General features: G+C 40.2%; 1 protein-coding gene across 1 annotated transcript; it reads left to right on the plus strand.

Moving 5' to 3' along the window:
* Nucleotides 1–1200: 1200 nt before the first annotated feature.
* On the plus strand, nucleotides 1201–20429 carry LOC308414440 (medium-wave-sensitive opsin 1; the record flags this gene model as incomplete). Its single annotated transcript, XM_080909660.1, has 6 exons — nucleotides 1201–1297; nucleotides 5929–6225; nucleotides 9081–9249; nucleotides 10826–10991; nucleotides 14191–14430; nucleotides 20319–20429. 6 exons carry the CDS (start codon nucleotides 1201–1203, stop codon nucleotides 20427–20429), a joined length of 1080 nt encoding a protein of 359 aa, XP_080765786.1.
* Between the last annotated feature and the right edge of the window lie 398 nt (nucleotides 20430–20827).

Raw genomic sequence — 20827 nt, forward strand, 5'->3', positions numbered from 1 at the left:
TGTGGCCAGGATTAAGTTACACACAGAACCTCTAGCTTGGTTCTTATATGGGTAAATAAGTTAATTCCAAGAATCATTCTTGGGATGGGTAACTACAAAGGTTCTACCTGGCTCCCATGTTAAGGGTGGGGTCAAGAGTAGAATGATACTGTATAATGATAGCACAGAGGATGGAGACATTAATTTCACCAGTCCATGAGTCTTTACTGAGCCCAAGAAGCCAACTCAAAGGAGATTCCTCAAGGCAGCTGAATTCCAGGATCAAGTAGAAAGGAGCTGGTGGAAACCTTAACAGAGGATGTGATTCCTGGGGATGCCACAGCAAGAAAGCAGGAGTCTTTGCTTGGAAGTGGCCATGTTCAAAGAATGAATGTCTCCTACTAATTGTGAAGCCAGCAGCAGCCACACTGCTATGAGCAGAGAAGGACAGTGAGGTACCCTGTCTAGACAATGTAAAGAAGCAGGAAGCAGCTAGCTATAGTCCAGGGACATATTGTGCACTTGAACAGGCAAAAAGGAAGTACCATGTGAGCACCTTCAAGTGCTGTACCATGTTTCTGGGAAGACCTACAATGGGCTCCTAGTGACAATAAGAGCTGCAGCAGGCAGAGGTAGATGAGGAAGGGGGCTGAAGCTCCCACCCTCTTTCCCATGGGAACAGTCCTGCTAACACACACTGTATCCCCAGGGCCCGCTGACAAACTGCAACACAGTTGTGTTCCAGATGTCTGCCTGAAAGGTTTCCAGGAGCTGCTTTCAACAGAGTCAGAGAAGGGAAGTAGACTGGAACTCTGAGCTGCTTCCCTACTCACATTCTTGTCTACAAACCCCATTTTCCTGACCCATAGAACTAGAAAGAGATAGAAGACAAACCCTTGTAAACAAGCATGAGCTACAGTGGATTCCACAAGTTCTACTGCAAGCCAGGAAGGGAAAGGGTAGAGTGTGTGCATTATCTAGGTTTCATTGCAGGCAAATGGCCCTGAGCCACCCCTGTGGGTTGGACTCAGAAACATGGAAGTGAGGGTAGGAGGGGGTGATCTAAGTCCTGGGCCCAATTAAGAGATCAGATGGTGATGGGTTTGGGGGCCCTTAAGGTAAGGAGGTCTGGGCTGATCCTGTGGACTGATATAAAGTCCTGTAACCCCACAGGCAATGTGCCAAGTCTGACAGGTTCCAGAGACACTGTTTTCCACAGCCATGGCCCAAAGGCTTACAGGTGAACAGACACCGGACCACTATGAGGATAGCACCCTTGAAAGCATCTTCACCTATACGAACAGCAACAGCACCAGAGGTGAGCAACAGGCGTACTGGAGGTTCAGTCGGCAGACCAGGTTTCTCCTTAAAGCTTCCCTAGAACCCAGGATTGGCTACAACCTACTTTAGCATTGCCAGAGCCACTACTGTAAGAACAGGGACCTCACGCAAAACTAGCTAGGTTTCTGTACTTCACCTCCACAGGATTGTTTTGGTACCCATGGCTTCAATGAGACCCAACACCTCTGTTTCTGTGGCCAGAGGGTTTGTTTTGTGCAAAGCTTCAAGTGTATATCAAAGTAATGGGAGAGTATCATGAACTTCAGGTCCTTATCATAAAACCATAATGCCCATAGGTTTTATCTTATTTCATTTGTCTCCCTTCCAATCCCTTTCCTCCTAATTATTTTTATTTAAAAATTATATATATTATATATGAGAGAATACACACACATATGTGTATATATATATATATATATATATATATATAGAGAGAGAGAGAGAGAGAGAGAGAGAGAGAGAGAGAGAGAGAGACAGACAGACAGACAGACAGACAGACAGACAGACAGACAGACAGTTGCACATAGACGCCAGAGGAAAACTTGGCAACATATGTGTAGAGGTCTGAGGATAACTTGGGGCAGTCAGTTCTCTCTTTCCACTATGTGGGACCCAGGATCAAATGTCAAGCTTGACAACAAGCACCTTTACCTACTAAGCCATCTCACTGGCTCCTCCTGGTTTCTGATTCTTAGACACAAATCTAACACATCATATCCTTCTTTACCAGAAGTTTATTATTATTTATTCTTCAATCATATATTCCCCTTTCTCCACTCCTCCTAGTCTTTTTCCTTTAAGATGATAGGGCTACTAAAACATAACTATTATGTCATCCTAATACCAAAAATTCAACAATATTTCCTGGATAGTATGCATTATCTTAGTTGATGTAAGAAAGATACTACATCCAACTGCTCATGATAGTAGATGCTTGTATTTCCAGCACCTGGGAGATAGAAACAGAAGATCAGAAGTTCAAGGTACATATGGAGTTTGAGGCAGTCTGTCATACATAAAACCCTGTGTCAACATAAATTAGTAAGTAGTAATGGTATACACCTTTACTTCCAGCATTTGTGAGGCAGAGAAAGGTGGATCTCTATGAGTTTGGGACCAATTTGTTCTACATAGCAAGGTCCTGGCCAGCCAAGACTACATAGGTCTTCTCAGCTACATAGCTCTCAAGACTTTGCATCAAAAAGATCATGTTTTGTTTTGTTTTACATTCAAATTTAGTCATTTATTTATCAGAAATGGCATATACCACAGCATCCACATAAAGGTCAGAACTTGTGAGAGTAGTGAGTTCTCTTCCAGCATGTGTGTTCCATGGACCAATTCGGATTGCCATTAAGTTCTATCACAGCCCCATACTTGTTTGTTTATTTGTTTGTTTGTTCATTTGTTTTGTTTTTGTTTTTGAGTCAGAGTTTTCATATGATTTTGAAGCCATCCTAGATTTTATAGCCCAGGGTGGCCTTGAATTCATGATCTTCTGCCTCATCCTCCAAAGTTCTGGTATTACAGCCATGTACTACTATGACCAGAAAAAGTGTTTTATACTTTTTTAAAAAGTTGACTTGAATCAAGGCCCAAATGAAATACACAGATTTATGTTGATTACTATTTCAAACCCAGTATCTCATGTAAGTACTCTATCATGTATCTATTCCCCAACCCAATTGCTACATCTTTCATTTTCCTAGGACTTAAAAAAAGATTTTTATTTATTTTATGTATATGAGTATGCTGTAGCTGTCTTCAGACACAACAGAAGAGGGCTTCGGACCCTGTTACAGATGGTTGTGAGCTGGAAACTGAACTCAGGACCTCTGGAAAAGCAGCCAGTGCTCTTAACTACTGAACCATCTCTCCATCCCTTCCTTGCACTTTTTTTTAAAAAAAGAAAATAACCCTTTCCTTTTGGGCTTTTCCTATCTTCAAACATTACTGGTGACTAGCCTCTGAGTTGTATTAATTATCAGCCTTTTCTGTAAATTAACAGTTGTTCTGAAAGTCTGACTAATACAAAAGGCATCTTTTGGCAGTAGTAATAAAAATAAAAGCAAGTTCTGGGTCAGGAGCTTCTGAGAAACTATTTATTGGGGCATCAACTCAAGCAGAACACTCAACCTTGAGCAGGAGGTACTCAGTATTGATAGAAAAGGAAAACAGACTGCTCTACAGATGGAAGAAGAGAGGCAAGCTTTTCTTTGTTTGCTGGTTTAGCCTGAAGATTTTTCTCCTGACTATAGCTTTGGTCTCAAAAAGATATTCCATTTTTTATTTAAGACACTGGCTAACCCTGTAAACACAGAACTGAGTAGACTCTGACTCAAAGGTTAACTCAGTAAAAGTGAAAACAGATGAGTCAAGCTAATCATCCCATCCCAGTCAAGCTATCAGACACCTGCAGGCTGTAGTAAAGAGACAGAACTGCCAGCATAAGCAGCCTTAAGGCCCCTGAGCAGTAACCTAAGAAACTGTTAACATAACCTACACCTCAATTGTTCTCTGCATTAAAGCTAGTAGGAAATGACTTTCAGAATTAGTAATATTTGAGCTGAAGAAGTGAATGAGAACACTTTCAGAAGACCTAAATTCAAATCCAGAACCCACAGCAGGTGTCTCAGAACTGGAGTCTGTAAGCCAGCTCCAGGGAATCTGACACCTCTATCCTCTGAGGATAAATCTTAAAAAAGAAGAATTAGCAATCTTGAAGTTAAGTAAGAGCCAGCAAAGCTAAAGTTCTTATTTAGTTTTCTCTCGTTTATAGATCAGCATCCAGCGGGTATCTTTTTGTCTCAGTGATGACAGTTTTCAGAAGCATCTCTTGGGGAATCACAAGTTGCTGATGCACAATGCCTATGTACATAAATAAAAAAAAATTAAATCTTTTAAATAGGACTGATAAAGACCTAACATTTGTACATGCCTTTTCTCACTTAGGATGTATGTCCTTAACTTGTGTAGTTGAGATACTGCACTTTCAATTCCTGTCTTGGAGTAATTCTACTGATTGGGTGTGCACGTAGGGTCACTAAGTTTTTTTGGGGTTTTTATTGTTGTTGTTTTTGTTTTGTTTTGTTTTGTTTTTGCTAACCAGGAATTACTTTTTTTAAAAATAGACATAAACCAGCACACCTGGAAATCAAATATTACATTTTAAGTTTAAATTTTAGGTCAGGAATAAGTCACTTTGCTTGTAATTCTAGTATTTAAATGCAGAGGCAGGATAAGTTCAAGGCCAGCTTAGTCTACATACTAAGTTTCAGATCAGCCATGTCTACATAGATAAATCTTGTCTCAAAGTATGTTTTTATTTTTTTTAATTATGTGATATGTTGGTTATAAAGTTCCTAGCAATTAGGAGACAGAAGCAGGAAGATCTCTGTGATTTTGATGTCAGCCTGGTCTACATAGCAAGTTCCAGCACATCTAGGACTCAGTAAAGATAATTTACTCCAAAATGAGAGAAAGATTACATTTAGATTTTAATAATAATAATAATAATAATGTGTTCCAAAAGAAAATTTAGGACACAAGATAAATTTGAAGATGTCCAACTTCCATGACCCATTATTTCCTTCCCTGTTTTCCTTACAACTATTTTTTATATGGGAGCTGACTTTCGATAACTTTTTCTTGATTATTTCTTTATGAATCTTGTTCAGGCAGGAGGGTCAGGCTGCTCTGGTGTCACTGCTCCCTGTGCCCAGATACTTACTTCTTTTTGTCAGTGCTCTGCCTGATTTGAAGTCTATCATCTAGAAGGGGTTTGGCTTATAATCTGTGACATTCAATTGCTCTAACCCCTTTTCTTGTCTATAAATTAGAGGTTCCAAATACCACCCAGTTCCCCCTTCTCTGCTCCAGTTAATCTGCAGTAATTTCTCAGGGAAGATATACTGACAGTCTGAGGGTTCTCTGCTCTCAGGTCTTTTAAAGGCCCCATTTATTCATATTTATTCATACTATTCCCTTTTGCATAGAGACTAAGACTCTGTGAGTCTGGGGTTATAAGTGGCCTGTTATTACATCTAATGTTGGGGGTTTCTGGAAAGCTGTGCAAGGTGTCTTTTTAGAAATAAATAGGGCCTATACACAGAGTGAAGCAGAGGTATCACAGGATACAATTGTGCTGAGGGAGAGATTTACCTGTCCCTCCTAGTACAGCCAGAATAGCCCTGGTTTTCTTTATCTGTTTTGTTTTTGGGGGGGTTGGTGGGTTTTAGAGGGGTTGATAGGTTTTGTTTGCTTTTTGTTTTTTATTTTTGTTTTGTTGGAATGCATAGACTGGAGAATTCTAGCAAGCACAGGTCTCTTTGTGTTTTCCTAATGCTGTGAGGCCTCATTATCCAGTAACAGGCCTCATTATCCAGTAACCAAGTTTGGAGCTTGTGAACCTATCCAATTATTCTGGCAAAAGAGAGCAATGGCAAATGTTCCCCTTTTTAAGTACACCCATCCTACTGAATTAGACCTTACCCTAATTGATTTATGTACAGGGTTTACATTGAGCAAGGAAAAGTGGGGTCAAGGTGTTGGTGCAGCTGCACAAAGCTTGGTGAAACTCCTCCTATATTCTGTACCTCTTGCCTCCAGGTCCCTTTGAAGGTCCTAATTATCACATTGCTCCCAGGTGGGTGTACCACCTCACCAGCACCTGGATGATTCTTGTGGTCATTGCATCTGTCTTCACTAATGGACTTGTGCTGGCAGCCACCATGAGGTTCAAGAAGCTGCGCCATCCTCTGAACTGGATTCTAGTGAACTTGGCAGTTGCTGACCTCGCAGAGACCGTTATTGCCAGCACTATCAGTGTTGTGAACCAAATCTATGGCTACTTTGTGTTGGGCCACCCTCTGTGTGTCATAGAAGGCTACATTGTCTCACTGTGTGGTAAGCTGAAAGAGACATAACTTGATATGCCTAAAGGAAATCATACTGCAAACCCTGAGGTTCACAAATGGTGTTCATTTATGTGGCATAGTATGAAGGGAGATACTCATGGTAGAAGCTGAATCACAATCAGCACAAGGGTTGGAGGGACAGATTTACATAGTTCTGAAGACTTCTATCTGAGCACACATTTTCAATTCAGTTTGCTTGAGTATGTACCAACATGTATGTACCCAGTTTGGGGCCATGGAGCTCATGTGGAAAGAGACAGATATTGAGCCAGAGAATTCCAGAACCATATGGAAGACAGGCTCTGAACACCTAGGATGGACTCCTACCTAATTCAGGGATATATGTGTTTTCATCTTAGTTCTCAGGCTGTTTAATGGCACTGAATGAGCTGTTCTAAGAGAGAAAAGGTTGCCAGGGTTTTTGGAGTGACCAGATTCTAGACACTTTTCTTTACAACCATCACTAAGACTGGTTGTTTATGATTTACTTAGGATAGGTAACTAAGGATTGATGAGATGGTTCAGTGGGTAAAGAAGCTTGCTGCCAAGCCTGATGAGCTGTGTTTCATTCCTAGGATCCACATGTTAGAAGAAGAGAACCAGCTCCCAGAAATGATCCTCTAATTCTCATATATACAGTACAGCTATACACACATACAAACCCTAAAAAGTACTGGTTAAGAAGTACCAGTGTGCTATAGATTCTATGCTGGAGAGGGCCCAGTAACCAGGTGGGGACAACACAATGCCTCTGTTACCCCCTTTCTTACTTTATCTCTAAATGGGCAAGGAGAGTCTAGGAGTAGTAGCTAGTCTGGAAGACAGGCTTTGATGAGTATATAAAAAAAAAAAGGAGGGTTTGAATGTCATGCTTATAAGCAGACACTTTGAAAGATCCAAACTGGGGATGGAAGACCCACAAATGGACATGGTTAGAACCTCACTTATCTAGCTGTATACCCAGCAGATATCTATCAGTAGCTGCCCCTGCTTTTGGTTCCCTCACCATTGTCTCTCCTTGCCCTTCATCCATTTGGCAGATAAAATTCGGGTCAGAGGGAATATGAGGCAGTATCCCAAAAGCATAGGGGTAGAATAATCAAGAAAGATCAAATAAACAATATTTATCTCCCAAGTCCAAGTGCTTTCAGTTATAGATGCATGCCTTGGTGATTAGATAGCCCTTCCTAAGTGGCATCCTCATGTCTTGCTCTGCCTCAGCTAGGCTTGCCTTTGTCCTACCCCTACAGTGTATTCTTGGTTCACTCAGGTGTCCAGTAGCCAGCATATTTTGGTGTCACAGATGCCTTCACCTTCAGGAATGTTTACAAATACATAAAATGAAATCCACAACATCACAAAGCTAGCAATTACACTGAAAATAGCTATCAAAGTTTTAACTATTAGTTACATAGTCATTATAAAAAATACAAATATTTCTAGGTAATGGTGGCACATGCCTTTAATCCCAGCACCCAGAAGACAGAGGCAGGAAGATTTCTGAGTTTGAGGTCAGTCTGGTCTACCAGGGCATCCAGGGCTACACGGAAAAACTCTGTCTCAAAAAAAAAAAAAAAACAAAAAAAAACAAAAAACAAAAAAAACGTATTAAACTATGGGCTAAAATGGAGTTGGAGAGATGTCTCAGTGGTCAAGAGTATCAGTTGCTCTTCCAGAGAACCTGGGTTCTATTATGTAGCACCCATACGAAGGCTCACAACCATTTTAAACTCCAGTTCCAAGGTATATATCACACTCTTCTGACTTACATGGGCATTGGGCATACATGTTGTAGACATACACAGGCATATATGCAGGTGAAACACCCACACACTCAAAATAAAAATAAGTACTTCTTTAAAATTCTTCACTAAAACATTAGCAACAGTATTCTGTACTAAAGTATTTCAAACAGGTATCTGGTCTGGCTACTAATAAAAACTCAAGTGATAATGAGTAATAATATAAGGTTATATGAGAATATCTGTCACTTTTTTATCTATGTGACTGGGTCAGGGTTATTACTAATACTGCCAAGTAATACAGAATGTCCTTTAGAGGTTAGGTGAATGAAAGATGCTTTTCCCTGCCCTGGTTTATAGGTCCCTGAGGCCTATGTACACACCTTTGGCATAAGATAGAGTAGAAACCTGAGCCACCCTACTATTAGAGAGAATATGAGCTATCCCCAAACACTTAAAGAAGCAGCAACTGAGAAGGCAGGGTACAGATTACATGTTCTGTTTCTTTGGAACAATAACACTTCAGTGTGGTCATGCCAGTATGGACATGTGTTTCCGAGAATTTCATCAATGACATCAAAGGAGTCTCAGAGGCCAAGGAGACAAAAAGAATTTGCAGGGCCCCTATGGACAAGACAGCCAGCTACAATGGCCCTTTCTTGCCTTCTTTTTGGTGATGAGGTATGCAGGCTGAGGTTAAGGAGAGAGAGCCATGAGAGTTCTAAGTTACTAACCTTGGGATTCTATGACTCAGTAACTAAACTGAGAACTAGGACATCCTGCTCTAGAGCATAATAAGCAACTACGATTAGAAGGAAAATGAGAGAGAAGAAGGCAAGTTGCTGGGCTTAACATGGATGCAAAGCAGATGAGCCTAAAGGAGATGGGGAAAGAAGGTGAGACATACATGTCATTAAAATGCATTGAAAAAAATCTATTCACCAAGAGGTTCATGGTACTCTGTATCTAGAAACATTTTCAAAGATGTGGTGTGGCAGCTAGGAGTCTTGAAAGCTGCCAGCCTGGAGGGGGTGGGGGAGGAAGCTGTATGAATAATCCTTTGTTTGGTTTGAAGCCCTGGTCTATCTCTTTTTCCTTATAGGGATCACAGGCCTCTGGTCCCTGGCCATTATTTCCTGGGAAAGATGGCTGGTGGTTTGCAAGCCCTTTGGCAATATGAGATTTGATGCTAAGCTGGCCACTGTGGGAATCGTCTTCTCCTGGGTCTGGTCTGCTATATGGACGGCCCCACCAATCTTTGGTTGGAGCAGGTAAGGGTGTAATGATGCTAGAAAGGTAGCCCATGTAGGACCAAGTGTAGAAGGCCAGGCTGTGATCACTTCTGGTTTTTGGGCCTGTAGGGCTTCTTGCTTACAAGAAAGAGGGAGGAAACTCTCCCCTAGCTTCCAGTCAGACATGTACATAAATGTCTGGATGTATTTGCCTATGACATCAAAAGAGGCCTAGTGGCTCACTCCCTAGACTATGAAAATGTTTATCTCAAGTATAAGAAGCTCACAAGAACACTAGGAATATTCAAAATGCCCATCCTAGGGCTATAGTGTAAGTGAATACTGGGTACATTTAGATTTCAAAGCCCTCTAAAAACTCTGTACCAGGCCTTTCTTATACATTTTACCCCAACACCTTCAGAGATTTCTTAGAAGGTACAGGAGATAATGGAAGCTATATATATCCTTGCCAGATTCACTCTTTGGGGGAAAATACTTAAAACTGATAAGGCAATGACTTAGATGTTTGGCTGGAAGGAATGAGACATGAACGATTGATTTTACTATTGTACATGACAATCTTTGAGTGTGTGTTCTGGTGGTATTTGGACAGGGGATGTTCTTTCTTTGGGAAGTTTCCATCATTCTGTGAAATAATCCTTGTAAACGGTTTTTCTTTCCCAAAACCACAATTACTACCAGTAATTAAGAATGTCCTAGTGCAGCTGAAGGGGTTTTCAACCCTACAGGAAGAACAGTATCAACCAACCAGAGCTTCCATGGACTAAACCACCAATCAAAGAGTACACATGGAGGGACCCATGGCTCAAACAGCATATGTAGCAGAGGATGGCATTGTTGGGTATCAATGGGAGGAGGGGCCCTTGGCCCTGTGAAGGTTCAGTACCCCAGTGTAGGGGAATGCCAGGGCAGGGAGGTGGGAGTGAGTGGGTGGGTGGAGGAATACTCTCATAGAGGCAGGGGAAGGGGGAATGGGATAAGGGCATTCCAGAGGGGAAACCTGGAAAGGAGATAACATTTGAAATGTAAGTAAAGAAAATATCCAATTAAAAAAAAAGAATGTCCTAGTACTAGCTCTGGTGGAGGCTTAGACTAGATGATTTCATTTCACTTCCGTGGTTACCCAGTGAGCATGCACCTTCATTACAGCCCTAGCATAAACTGGCCTCATAAAAAATTCAGATATTTTTAGGTGTTTATAAAAAGGAAGAGAAAGAGAAAGCCTCTTCACCTTCTTATGAAAATATTCTTGAACCAAGTAGTGATACTTATACAACCTTGGGAAAATCTTGAATGTCATAATGGCAAATTTTATATTATGTATATTTTGCCATTTGTGAAAAGATGATGTGAAGTATATAAATGGATAAAGATTTATAAAAATCCTACTAGAGAGTTTTAAGGTGATCAGAATATTCTGGAAGTACAACACTGTGTAGATATGAAATGCTATTAACTTGTTTACTTCTAATTGGTTAATTTCTTCTTAGTTTAAAAACCCTCTGACGCAAGTCAGGGGTGTGATATGGCTGGTTGGGGAGGTTCCAGGTTGCCCCACCTTGAATTAGGATGGGCTGCTGGCCCTTCTCTTTAGGTACTGGCCTTACGGCCTGAAGACATCCTGTGGCCCAGACGTGTTCAGCGGTACCTCGTACCCCGGGGTTCAGTCTTATATGATGGTCCTCATGGTCACGTGCTGCATCTTCCCACTCAGCATCATCGTGCTCTGCTACCTCCAAGTGTGGCTGGCCATCCGAGCAGTAAGCCCTTTACCCTCCTGCCCTCATCCCAAACTGGCAAGATATGTAGGCAAGCTCAGAGGCACACCCTGGTAACTCTCCTGCCTCCACACTGCTCTGATCCCAAATCAATCAGTCCACCAGAGTCTCTTAAATGAACCCCCCCCCCCTTTATCTTTGGAGACAAGGACTCAGTATGGAGTCCTGGCTGGCCTGAAATTTTTTATGTAGCTCAGGTTAGATTCAAATTCACAGAGATCCACTTGCCTCTGCCTCTTGAGTGTATACCACCAAGACTGGCTTAAACTTTTTTATCTGCCATGAGTCTTAGTCACTATTCAATTGCTGTTAAGAGACACTGTGACCAAAGCAACTCACAAAAAAAATAAAAATAAAAAACATTTAATTGGGAGCTTGCTAAGAGGTTCAGAGGCTTAGTCCATTATGATTGTTTTGGAGATCAGACAGGCATGGTGCTGGAGTGGTAGCTAAGAGCTTCATTCTGATCCAAAGGCAAAGAGAAGAATGTTGCCCTGATGTAGGCTTTTGGAACCTCACCTCCAGTGACATACTGCTTTTAACAAGGCCAAACCTACTTCAACAAGGCCACCTCTCTTAATCCTTCTCAAATAGTGCAACTCCTTGATGACTAAACATTCAAACACCTATGGAAAGGGAATTTTTATTCAAACCACCACACCATATAAGCAGATTCATCACTATAAGAAAATATTCTGAACCACTGGTATGGGACAGGTATAATATTTGCCTAGCATGCATTGAAGACCTGGGTTCCATCCTAAGCACCAAATAAACTGTGAGTGGTGGCTCTTAGAAAGTGAACACAGGAGGATCAAAAAGTTTAACTTTTTCCTCTGCTGTATAGCAAATTCAAAGCCAGCCTAATGTCTACATTGAATAAGGAGATGTAAGGAGTTCCTTGGGGAATAAATTTGAGGGATTTTTATTATTTAAAAAGTATGCACAATATGTTTATCATATTTTTCTCCTCTCCCAACTCCTCTCAAATCCTCTCCACCCAATTTCATGTTCTCTCTCACTCTCTGCCCCATCTCTCCCTTTGTCTCCCTCAGTCGGAAAAAAAAAAAACACAAAACAAAAGTTAAAATAAATTAACAAGCAAAATTCATTAAGACAAAAATTACCCAAATGAAAAGCTCATAAAACCAAAACAAACAAATAAAACCAAACAAACAAACAAATAAACCAATTATGGAGTCCATTTTATGTTAGACAGCTACTCATGGGCATGGGGCCTACCCTGGAGTGTGGCAGATATACCTAGTGACATTCCATTGGAGAAAACTGATTTCCCCTTTCTCAGTAGGTATCAGTTGCAAATAGCTTCTTGGTTGGGGATGGAACTTTATCTTTCTGTGCTGAAATTTTGTATGGTTTGAACTTTACAGGTCTTCTGTGTACTATTACATCCCTTAATGCAGAAAAGGAGTTAGAAGTATGTAAGATGTAGAGGTGGTGAATAGCTCCAATGAAACAGACACAACAGGACTAATATACACATAAACGACGTTTTTATAGTCTCAAACCTGGCTTCCTTGTTCTTACTCCAATGAGATGGAAAGTGACTGCCTGCCCACTCCTAGAGGATTCAGTAAGAGAGCAGAGCTCTCTGTGCCTTCCCCCTGGCACAGTATAGCCCTCTTGTGGACCATAACCTACACAACACCTTCACAGGTGTCTTAGTTACTATTCCATTGCTTCAAAAAGATACCATGACCAAAGCAACTTTATTTTTTTTAAGTGTTTGATTAGTGGATGCTTAGCATTTCAGAGCTTGATTAGTGGATGCTTACCATTTCAGAGCGTGAGTCCATGAAAAATTTATTGGGGAGCATGGCAGCAGGCAGTCATGGCACTGGGACAGTATCTGAGAGCTTAATCCTGATCTGTAAATTGAAGGCAGAGAAAGATAGAGTGACCCTGTCATGGACTTTTAAAACATCAAAGCTCACCCCTCATAATGCACCTCCTTCAAGAAGACCATACCTCCTAAACTTCCAAAACAGTTTCATCAAGTAGAAACCAGATGTTCAAATACATGAGCCTACGGGGGCCATTTTCATTTAAACCACCACAAGGAGGCTCTTGGGAGAAGATCAAAAAGTGAACTCCAGAATGTCATTTTCACATAGACCTGCTCAATACTGTACTGTGTCTTAGGAAGCCGGTTCTGTCAGTAGTCTCTATTTCACCAACATCACTATCCAGGCCAGGCTATCACTGGAAAGCCTCTACAAAAAATGAGAATAATAAAATGTTTAAGGTGGGTACTGTATGCTGAGAGCTCTGTGATCCTCTAACGGTCTCCCTTCCCAACATAAATTGTCCCTTTGTTAAACAATTCCCCTACCATTTACTTCATATACCATTTGTTCAGTGCCCCAGCATTGTGTAGCACAGGTGGCAGAAAGTCCATGAAGGTGGTGCTTTACCTATATGAAGGTGTTTTGTGCTCATTCCTGCATGAACAGGTATTTATAAGCTCTTTCTGGATATCTGACAGTGTTTCCCTCCAGCTTTAGCAGTATTAACTCTTGGCTAGCAGAGCCCATCAATGCTGTTCCAGTTTTCCCTGTATTGTAGCTTTCCTGATTCCTTTTACAGCTGTTTATCATCAGTAAGCCTTCCACGGTAGATAGTGGCTGGAGGTTTTCTAGTCTTTAGAAAACCAGGGCGAAGTGTTATGTATGGGTCTTGCATTGCCACTGGGCATCTGACAATTACCAGGCCTGGTTTAGCTAAAGCAAGCTTCACTCCTAGGGCTCCCATTCAGGACTCCAGACTCAAACCTGAGCACAAGACTAGATCTTCTTGGAAGGGATTAGACACAGACTAAACTCAGTCTTCTTAGTTCTCCTTCACAAGCTTCTGTGAAACTATAAACAACAGCTTTAAAGGTCTGGTCTGAGGATTGTCCTTGGCCAGGCCAGCCACTTGTTCCCAATAGGCCTACATAAAGACAGTTCCAGGACCACTCTGGCTTCCAAGTAAGGTCATTCTTTGACATGGGGTAGGAGGCAGGATTGGGATACTAGGTGGACCATTTCCCATTTCCCTTAGATCCCTAGGTTTCCCTCTTCTTGATAGTATCCCAACTTGGTACCTGAGCAACACCAATAGTCCCTCCTTATATAGAAGCCTATCTGAGTAATCAATTCACCATCCTTGTCTTCTCTAGGTGGCAAAGCAACAGAAAGAATCTGAATCCACCCAGAAGGCTGAGAAGGAGGTGACACGCATGGTGGTAGTGATGGTTTTCGCATACTGCCTCTGCTGGGGACCCTATACTTTCTTTGCATGCTTTGCTGCTGCCAACCCTGGCTATGCCTTCCACCCTCTTGTGGCCTCCCTACCAGCCTACTTTGCCAAGAGTGCCACTATCTACAATCCCATTATCTATGTCTTTATGAACCGGCAGGTAAGCAAGAGCCTGAGCAGATCAAACCCAAAACGGCCCAGAACTCAGTGAGGGTTCTTACTTGAAATCAAATAATCAATGTAGAAGCTTTATAGAGAACCTGGGAATGGGGGTTAATGATGATCCTCCAAGTAAATAAGTGTGAAAAGGCTCTACATATGATCCACCCTGGCCAGACCTCAACTCAACCATAACCTCTGGTATCCTTACACTATCTCCACCTGAGTCTGGTACTTAAGAAAGTATGGTGCACTGCAGGCTTTTCCCTTCTGATAACTCCACAACAATGACCAAAAATCTTCTAAAGGTGCTGCTATAATGCAGATGCACTAAGCATTCAGAAAGCACACAATGATTCTAGCTAGTTCTGTTCCTCTTGTGTTTACAGATTCAACTCTAATATTTTTTTTTTTCATTTCAAACCTTGACTTTGGATTTTTGCCTCCTTAAAAGTTTAGCTCTTCTTGGTTACACTAGGTAAGAGTTCAGGGCTTTTATGAGCTCATAAGTTAGTTTAGAGAAAGCATCCTATGGACTTACCCAAGGTCTTGTCTGATGGTAACCATTCTTAGCTGCCATATAGAACTTTGACACAAGTTGCTTGTGGCTCTTAGAATCCTGTGGTAGGTTATAGGTAAATTTTATGAGGCTCTCAATACCTTCTGAATGCCATTTACCTTCCTCTTTCTTAAATATATTTTATGTGCTTCATTAAGGAGCATCTACTGTGTGAGTTATTAGTAATCAGGAGTGTTCAATGGAGCCTCTCATTTCATCAGACTCAGTGAATCCTTCCAACTGACTTTTCTTTCCTATCTCATCTTTCTTCCTCTGGTGCTTGGGATGGAACACAGGCCCTGGTGCATGCCAGGCAAGTAATCTACCCCAGATTTCCTCTTCTAAAAATCAGTTCTAGAAATAAATCCTCGTGAAAGACAGGAAACAATGGTAGGAATTGAAACACATTCTTCTTGGCAGGTACACAAATTTTGCTTTTACTCATTCTGCTATATTCCAAGAAAACTGGAACAGAGCATTTCATCCTTGTTCACTGCTATATCCCTCCCGAAAACAGTTAGAGTCAGGCATAAAGTGAAAACTGAGGAGATCTGTCAACTTTTCAGCCAAATTCATGTTGTTATTCCTCCCATCTCTGATGTTCTCAATGTCGACACTCAAGTATTCTTATTTTGAGGGTTTTAATGTTACAAGTAATGAAGTTAGTCATAAATAGAACTAAAATTTGAGGACACTTTTAGTTTAGGTTCTCAAAGCTTTCTAGTTAGGCTCCTTAGTTGGCATTGTTTTGTTTTTGTCACTGCCTAAGTATCCTGAGGCTATCACAACAAATTCCACAACCTTCATGGCTTAAAACAACAGAATTGTATAGCTCAGTGAAGAGTCTTTGCCTAGTATACACAAAGTCCTAGACTAAGTCCCTACTTCTACAACAAACAAACAAACAAGAAAATAGAGTTGTAGAACAAAGGAAGCTAAGAGAAAGACATTAAGTTTCTCATAGTTCCAGAGCCAGATGATACCTAGATTTCTGGCTTCTGGAACTGTGAGAAACTTAATGTCTTTCTCTTAACTTCTCTGTTCTACAACTCACAAGCATACTGCTCCAATATTATGCTTCACATACCCCTTTTGTGATATGTGTGTTGTAGAAATTATTTAATCCCGACCATGGGTTTCTACCCTGCCTTTGATCATTTAGTTCCAAATAAAAACCACACACAACCTTTATATTTACAATAAGCCTTAGACAGTACAAGGGCTGGACATATACCTAGCCTTTTTTTGATATTAGAATCACCTTTCTAGATAACCCTAAACTATTACTTACTACTTACTATGTTTTATCTGGGTTGCTCTTAACTCCAATTGACCAGCCCTCAAGGACACGTTTTCTTGGCTCCTAACCCATGGTGGCCTTTCTGTCCTCCTTCTGCACCTTCTTCTTCCTCATGGTCCCTCTCTGCCCCCAAGCCTGGGAAACCTAAACCCCACCCGTGTCAGCTATTGGCTGTTGGAATCTTTATTTACCAATCAGAAATAACTTGGGGCCAAGGTGCACATTTGGACTCTCTCATCTCTGTTAAAACCAGGTCTTGGGGGCCTGCACTTAGCATTACAATAGAAAGCAAAAGACCAAACCTCAACAATTCCCCTTTAGTCCAATAAAAGGCTCTTTACTCTCAGATACAAACTAAACACAATTTTTAAAATTGTGCAAATTATATGGTATAGTACACATTTATAACATTCAGTCCATTATATTTGGCAATTTAGATATTTTATCATCTATCCTAATTTAATGAGTTTACAATCCTGTACCTCAACCATGTTTGATTTTAAATTGTATTGCCATCTGAAAACCATGCTTTTACATCTAGAACACCTTCTTAAATGCTAAACGACTTAAGTTCAATTGTGAGACTGTAGCTAGTCTTCAACCCCATCAAAGATTTAAGAAGGAATATATATTTGAGTATGGAATGTAGCTTCTAAATTTAGACAATTGACAGAGACATCTGGACAGTCCCCAATATTCCTTATAACACTGAAGCAGAGTATCTGACAGACCTTAAGTGAAGCAGGAATTATACCCTGTCTTGGCAGAACTTAGCAGTTGACTACCATGTATCCATTTGCCTTTTTTGAACATCATTCTGTCTGCAAATTAAATTAGGTCATTTTATGACCATTGTCTAGCTCGCCACAATTGAAGCAACTCCACATAGAGGTATTGATGCTCATCGTCTTCCTTAAAGTAGAATGGGGTTACTGTCAGGAGCAAACATGTCTCAAAGTCAAAAGATCTTTTGATAATGAAATAACATTAAAAGCCATATTCTGTGGATCTCTGGTACTTTTGAGCTATTTGAGTTAAAATGATATTTTTAGATATTTACTATTTGAATAACCTTGAAAACATGTTATTGTAATTAAATAAATTAAAATCTAATATGACCATGAGTGACTATCTGACTCTTAACTTACATTACTTAATTATTCTAAACAGTTTGTATAGGTAGGTATTCTTAAATGAGCCTTGTATTCTTAAACGAGTTGTGTAGGCACAATGCCTATCTAAGAGTAACACTATTTTAAATTTCATATCAACATACAAAGATTTATATCAATGAAAATCTTAAACTGTATCAATATACAAATTTTGTAGCAATGTAGTCAACTCTGCATCAGAATATAAAGATTTCTATCAATGTAAGATTATGGCTATAAAATGATATAACAGTAAATTTAATAATCCATCCATATTTGTCTAATTTGTTATAATATTACTGTATTCACCTTTTTTTCTATTCAACCCCCTTCCCTTTGCCTTAAAAAGACAGAAGGATAGAGAAGAGGAAAGGAAAGATAGAAATCACTGAGTCTAAGCTTTCTTTTAGTTTCCTCCTTGTCCAAAACTATAATTATTTGTAAATTGTTCCTTAAAATAACATATCTATAATTCATAAAACTATGAAAACCACCCACCCCAACTTAAGAGACTGGGAAGGTAATCTTCTTATGATTACTTCTTGACATAATTGGGGTAAAGAATTACTGTTTGGGGCCCAAGGAGTGGGGAAATTAAAAGCTAGCTGTAGCATTTTTGCCCAGTTTCTGTGTTATCCAGTCTCAGTGTTGTCTGTCCAGCCTATGTTTTGTCTGTCAAGCTTTTGTGTGTGCATGCGAGTGAGAGATCACTTGAGCTAGCCCTTGTTTTAAACCTAAATTTTTTATTGGCCATTCTCTGTATTTACATTTCAAATGTTATCCCCTTTCCCCCCACTCCAACTCCCCCTTTCCTTGCCTCCATAAAAGTGCTCCCCTCCCAACCACCCACTCCCACCTCACCACCTTGGCATTCCCCTACACTGGGAAAATGATCCTTCACTAAACCAAAGGTCTCTCCTCCCATTGATGCCAGACAATGCTATCCTCTTCTACATGTGCTACTGGAGCCATGTGTCTCTCCATGTGTGCTCATTGGTTGGTATTACAGTCTCTGGGAGCTCTGGAGGGTTTGGTTGGTTGATGTTGTTCTTCCCATGGAGTTTGCAGACCCTTTCAGCTCCTTCAGTTCTTTCTCTAGCTCCATCATTGGGGACCCCGTGTTCAGTCCAATGGTTAGCTGCAAGCATCCTCCTCTGTATCAGTATGGCTCTGGCATAGCCTCTGAGGAGGCATCTATATCAGGCTCCTGCCTGTAAGCAGTTTTTGGTATCAGCAATAGTGTGTCAGTTTAGTGGCTGCATATGGGGTGGATCCCCAGGTGAGACAGTCTCTGGGTGATGTTTTCTCCAATCCCTGCTCCTCTATTTGTCCCTTTATTTCCTTCCATGAGTGTTTTGTTCTCCCTTCTAAGAAGAGCTGAGGCATCCCCGTTTTAGCCTTCCTTCTTTTTGAGCTTCATAAGGTCTGTGAATTTTTTCTTAGATATTCTAAGCTTTTTGGGAGCTAGCCCTTTTGAAGCTGATTTGCATGCATATTTTGGAGAAATCAGTAATTGAGATAGTCTGTGAGAGTGAATCACATGGGCTGTCTGCTTTGTGAAGACATTCATTCGTGTCTCAGCTGATAAGAGGTTTTCCAGGGTCAGATCTAATTTTTAGAAGTTTTTGGTAACCATATTTTTTCATTCCCTGCAGATACATAAGCATAACCAACTGCAGGTTTCTATTCTAATGGCAACACTTCCTTATAGTATATTGGTTAGGCTGGATCTTTTTCCTGACAATTGATGTAGTCTTATTCTACCTTTTATAATTAATTCAGAAATCTTTTCTATAAATGTCTTCAATTTTTTATTTTGTTTATGAACTTAGAAAATCTACTTCACAATACTATCTTCCCTTTGCATAATGAGCTCAGTAGAAGAATGATTTGAAGATAAAATGACCAGAATACAATCAAGTTTAGGATCAATTTGATCCATATATGTCTTCTGCAGTCTTTGTTCTACAACAGTAAATTCTTTTACTGCTTCAGCTGTTAGACATCTTGAACTGTTTAAATTTGAATGTCCTTGTAAAGTTTGAAACAAATTACTTTAACACATATGCCCTTAATTCAATTGTAGAACTCAACCAGTTAATATTTCCCATTAATTTTTGAAAATTGTTAAGAGTTTGTAATTTGTCCCTACAGATTTGTACCTTTTATGGTCAAATGTTTTGTTGACAGATTTTATAACCCAAATAACTAAGTGAATCTCCTCTTTGTATTTCTTCTCGGGCAATCTATGGCCTCCAGCATGGCAGAATTTTTTGTGTTACCTTATACATATTCTCTAAAACATCTTCGTTAGAATCAGGCAAAAGAATGTCATCCATATAGTGATAAATAACAGATCGAAGGAATTTCTTATAAATTATTTCTAATAGTTGTTATACAAAACACTGACATAAAGTTGTACTATTTAACATTCCCTGTGGTAATACCTTCTAGTGATATCTTTTTTAATGGAATACTATTATTCAAAGTAGGTCTAAATCTTTTCCTCATAAGAACACTGGTCACTAGACAAGTAATAATGCTAATTTAGTATGACCTCATTGGAACATACATGTGAAAAGACCTCCATTCCAAAAAGGCAGTCACAGGTTCCAGTAATTAGAATTTGTCATATTTTTTAGGAGAGGTCACAATTCAACTACAATCACCATTAACTGCTGAATTGGATGGTTCAGACCTCCTCCATTCATATGTGTAAATAATGAGCTGGGCCTTCCTCATCCTACTCATAATATTCTCAATGGAAGAAAAGAAGGTGTACATCTACAAAGTGACAGTACAAAATGTCCCAAGCTTCACCTTTAGCACAGTGCACTAGCCCTTTCTGCTTTGCTGAATAATAATTTTTGCCCTTCTAGTTTCGAAATTGCATCTTACAGCTCTTTGGAAAGAAGGTTGATGATAGCTCTGAACTTTCCAGCACCTCCAAAACAGAAGTCTCATCTGTGTCTTCAGTGTCACCTGCATAATGTCTGCCTCCAACCTGTCTCGTCCACCAAAGCTTTGGCCATGTGTTACCACCCTTCTCATCCATCCTTGTGAAATAAACCTAATTTCTCCTTGCCCAAACCATCAAAGTCCCAGAGATGTCTACAATTTGAGTTTATCTAAGTTGCTGGATGTTCAGGCACCAGACACAGTGTAGGCAAAAAGACCAGAATATGTGTTTGTTTGTTTCCATTTTTAATCCAGTCCCTGTGTCTCTAGATATTATGAAAAAAGAGCATGGAAAACTGGAAGGAGAAGGCAAGTTGGCATCTGCATGTATCTCACTGTGCTTGTAGTTACAGAATTAATAAAATGAGAGCAACAAAGTAACTTTCTAAAGAGGTCTTACTGGGTGCCCTCAATAACTGAAAGGAGGAAG

This window comes from Micromys minutus, assembly GCF_963924665.1.
Source record: "Micromys minutus genome assembly, chromosome: X".
Lineage (NCBI taxonomy): Eukaryota > Metazoa > Chordata > Mammalia > Rodentia > Muridae > Micromys > Micromys minutus.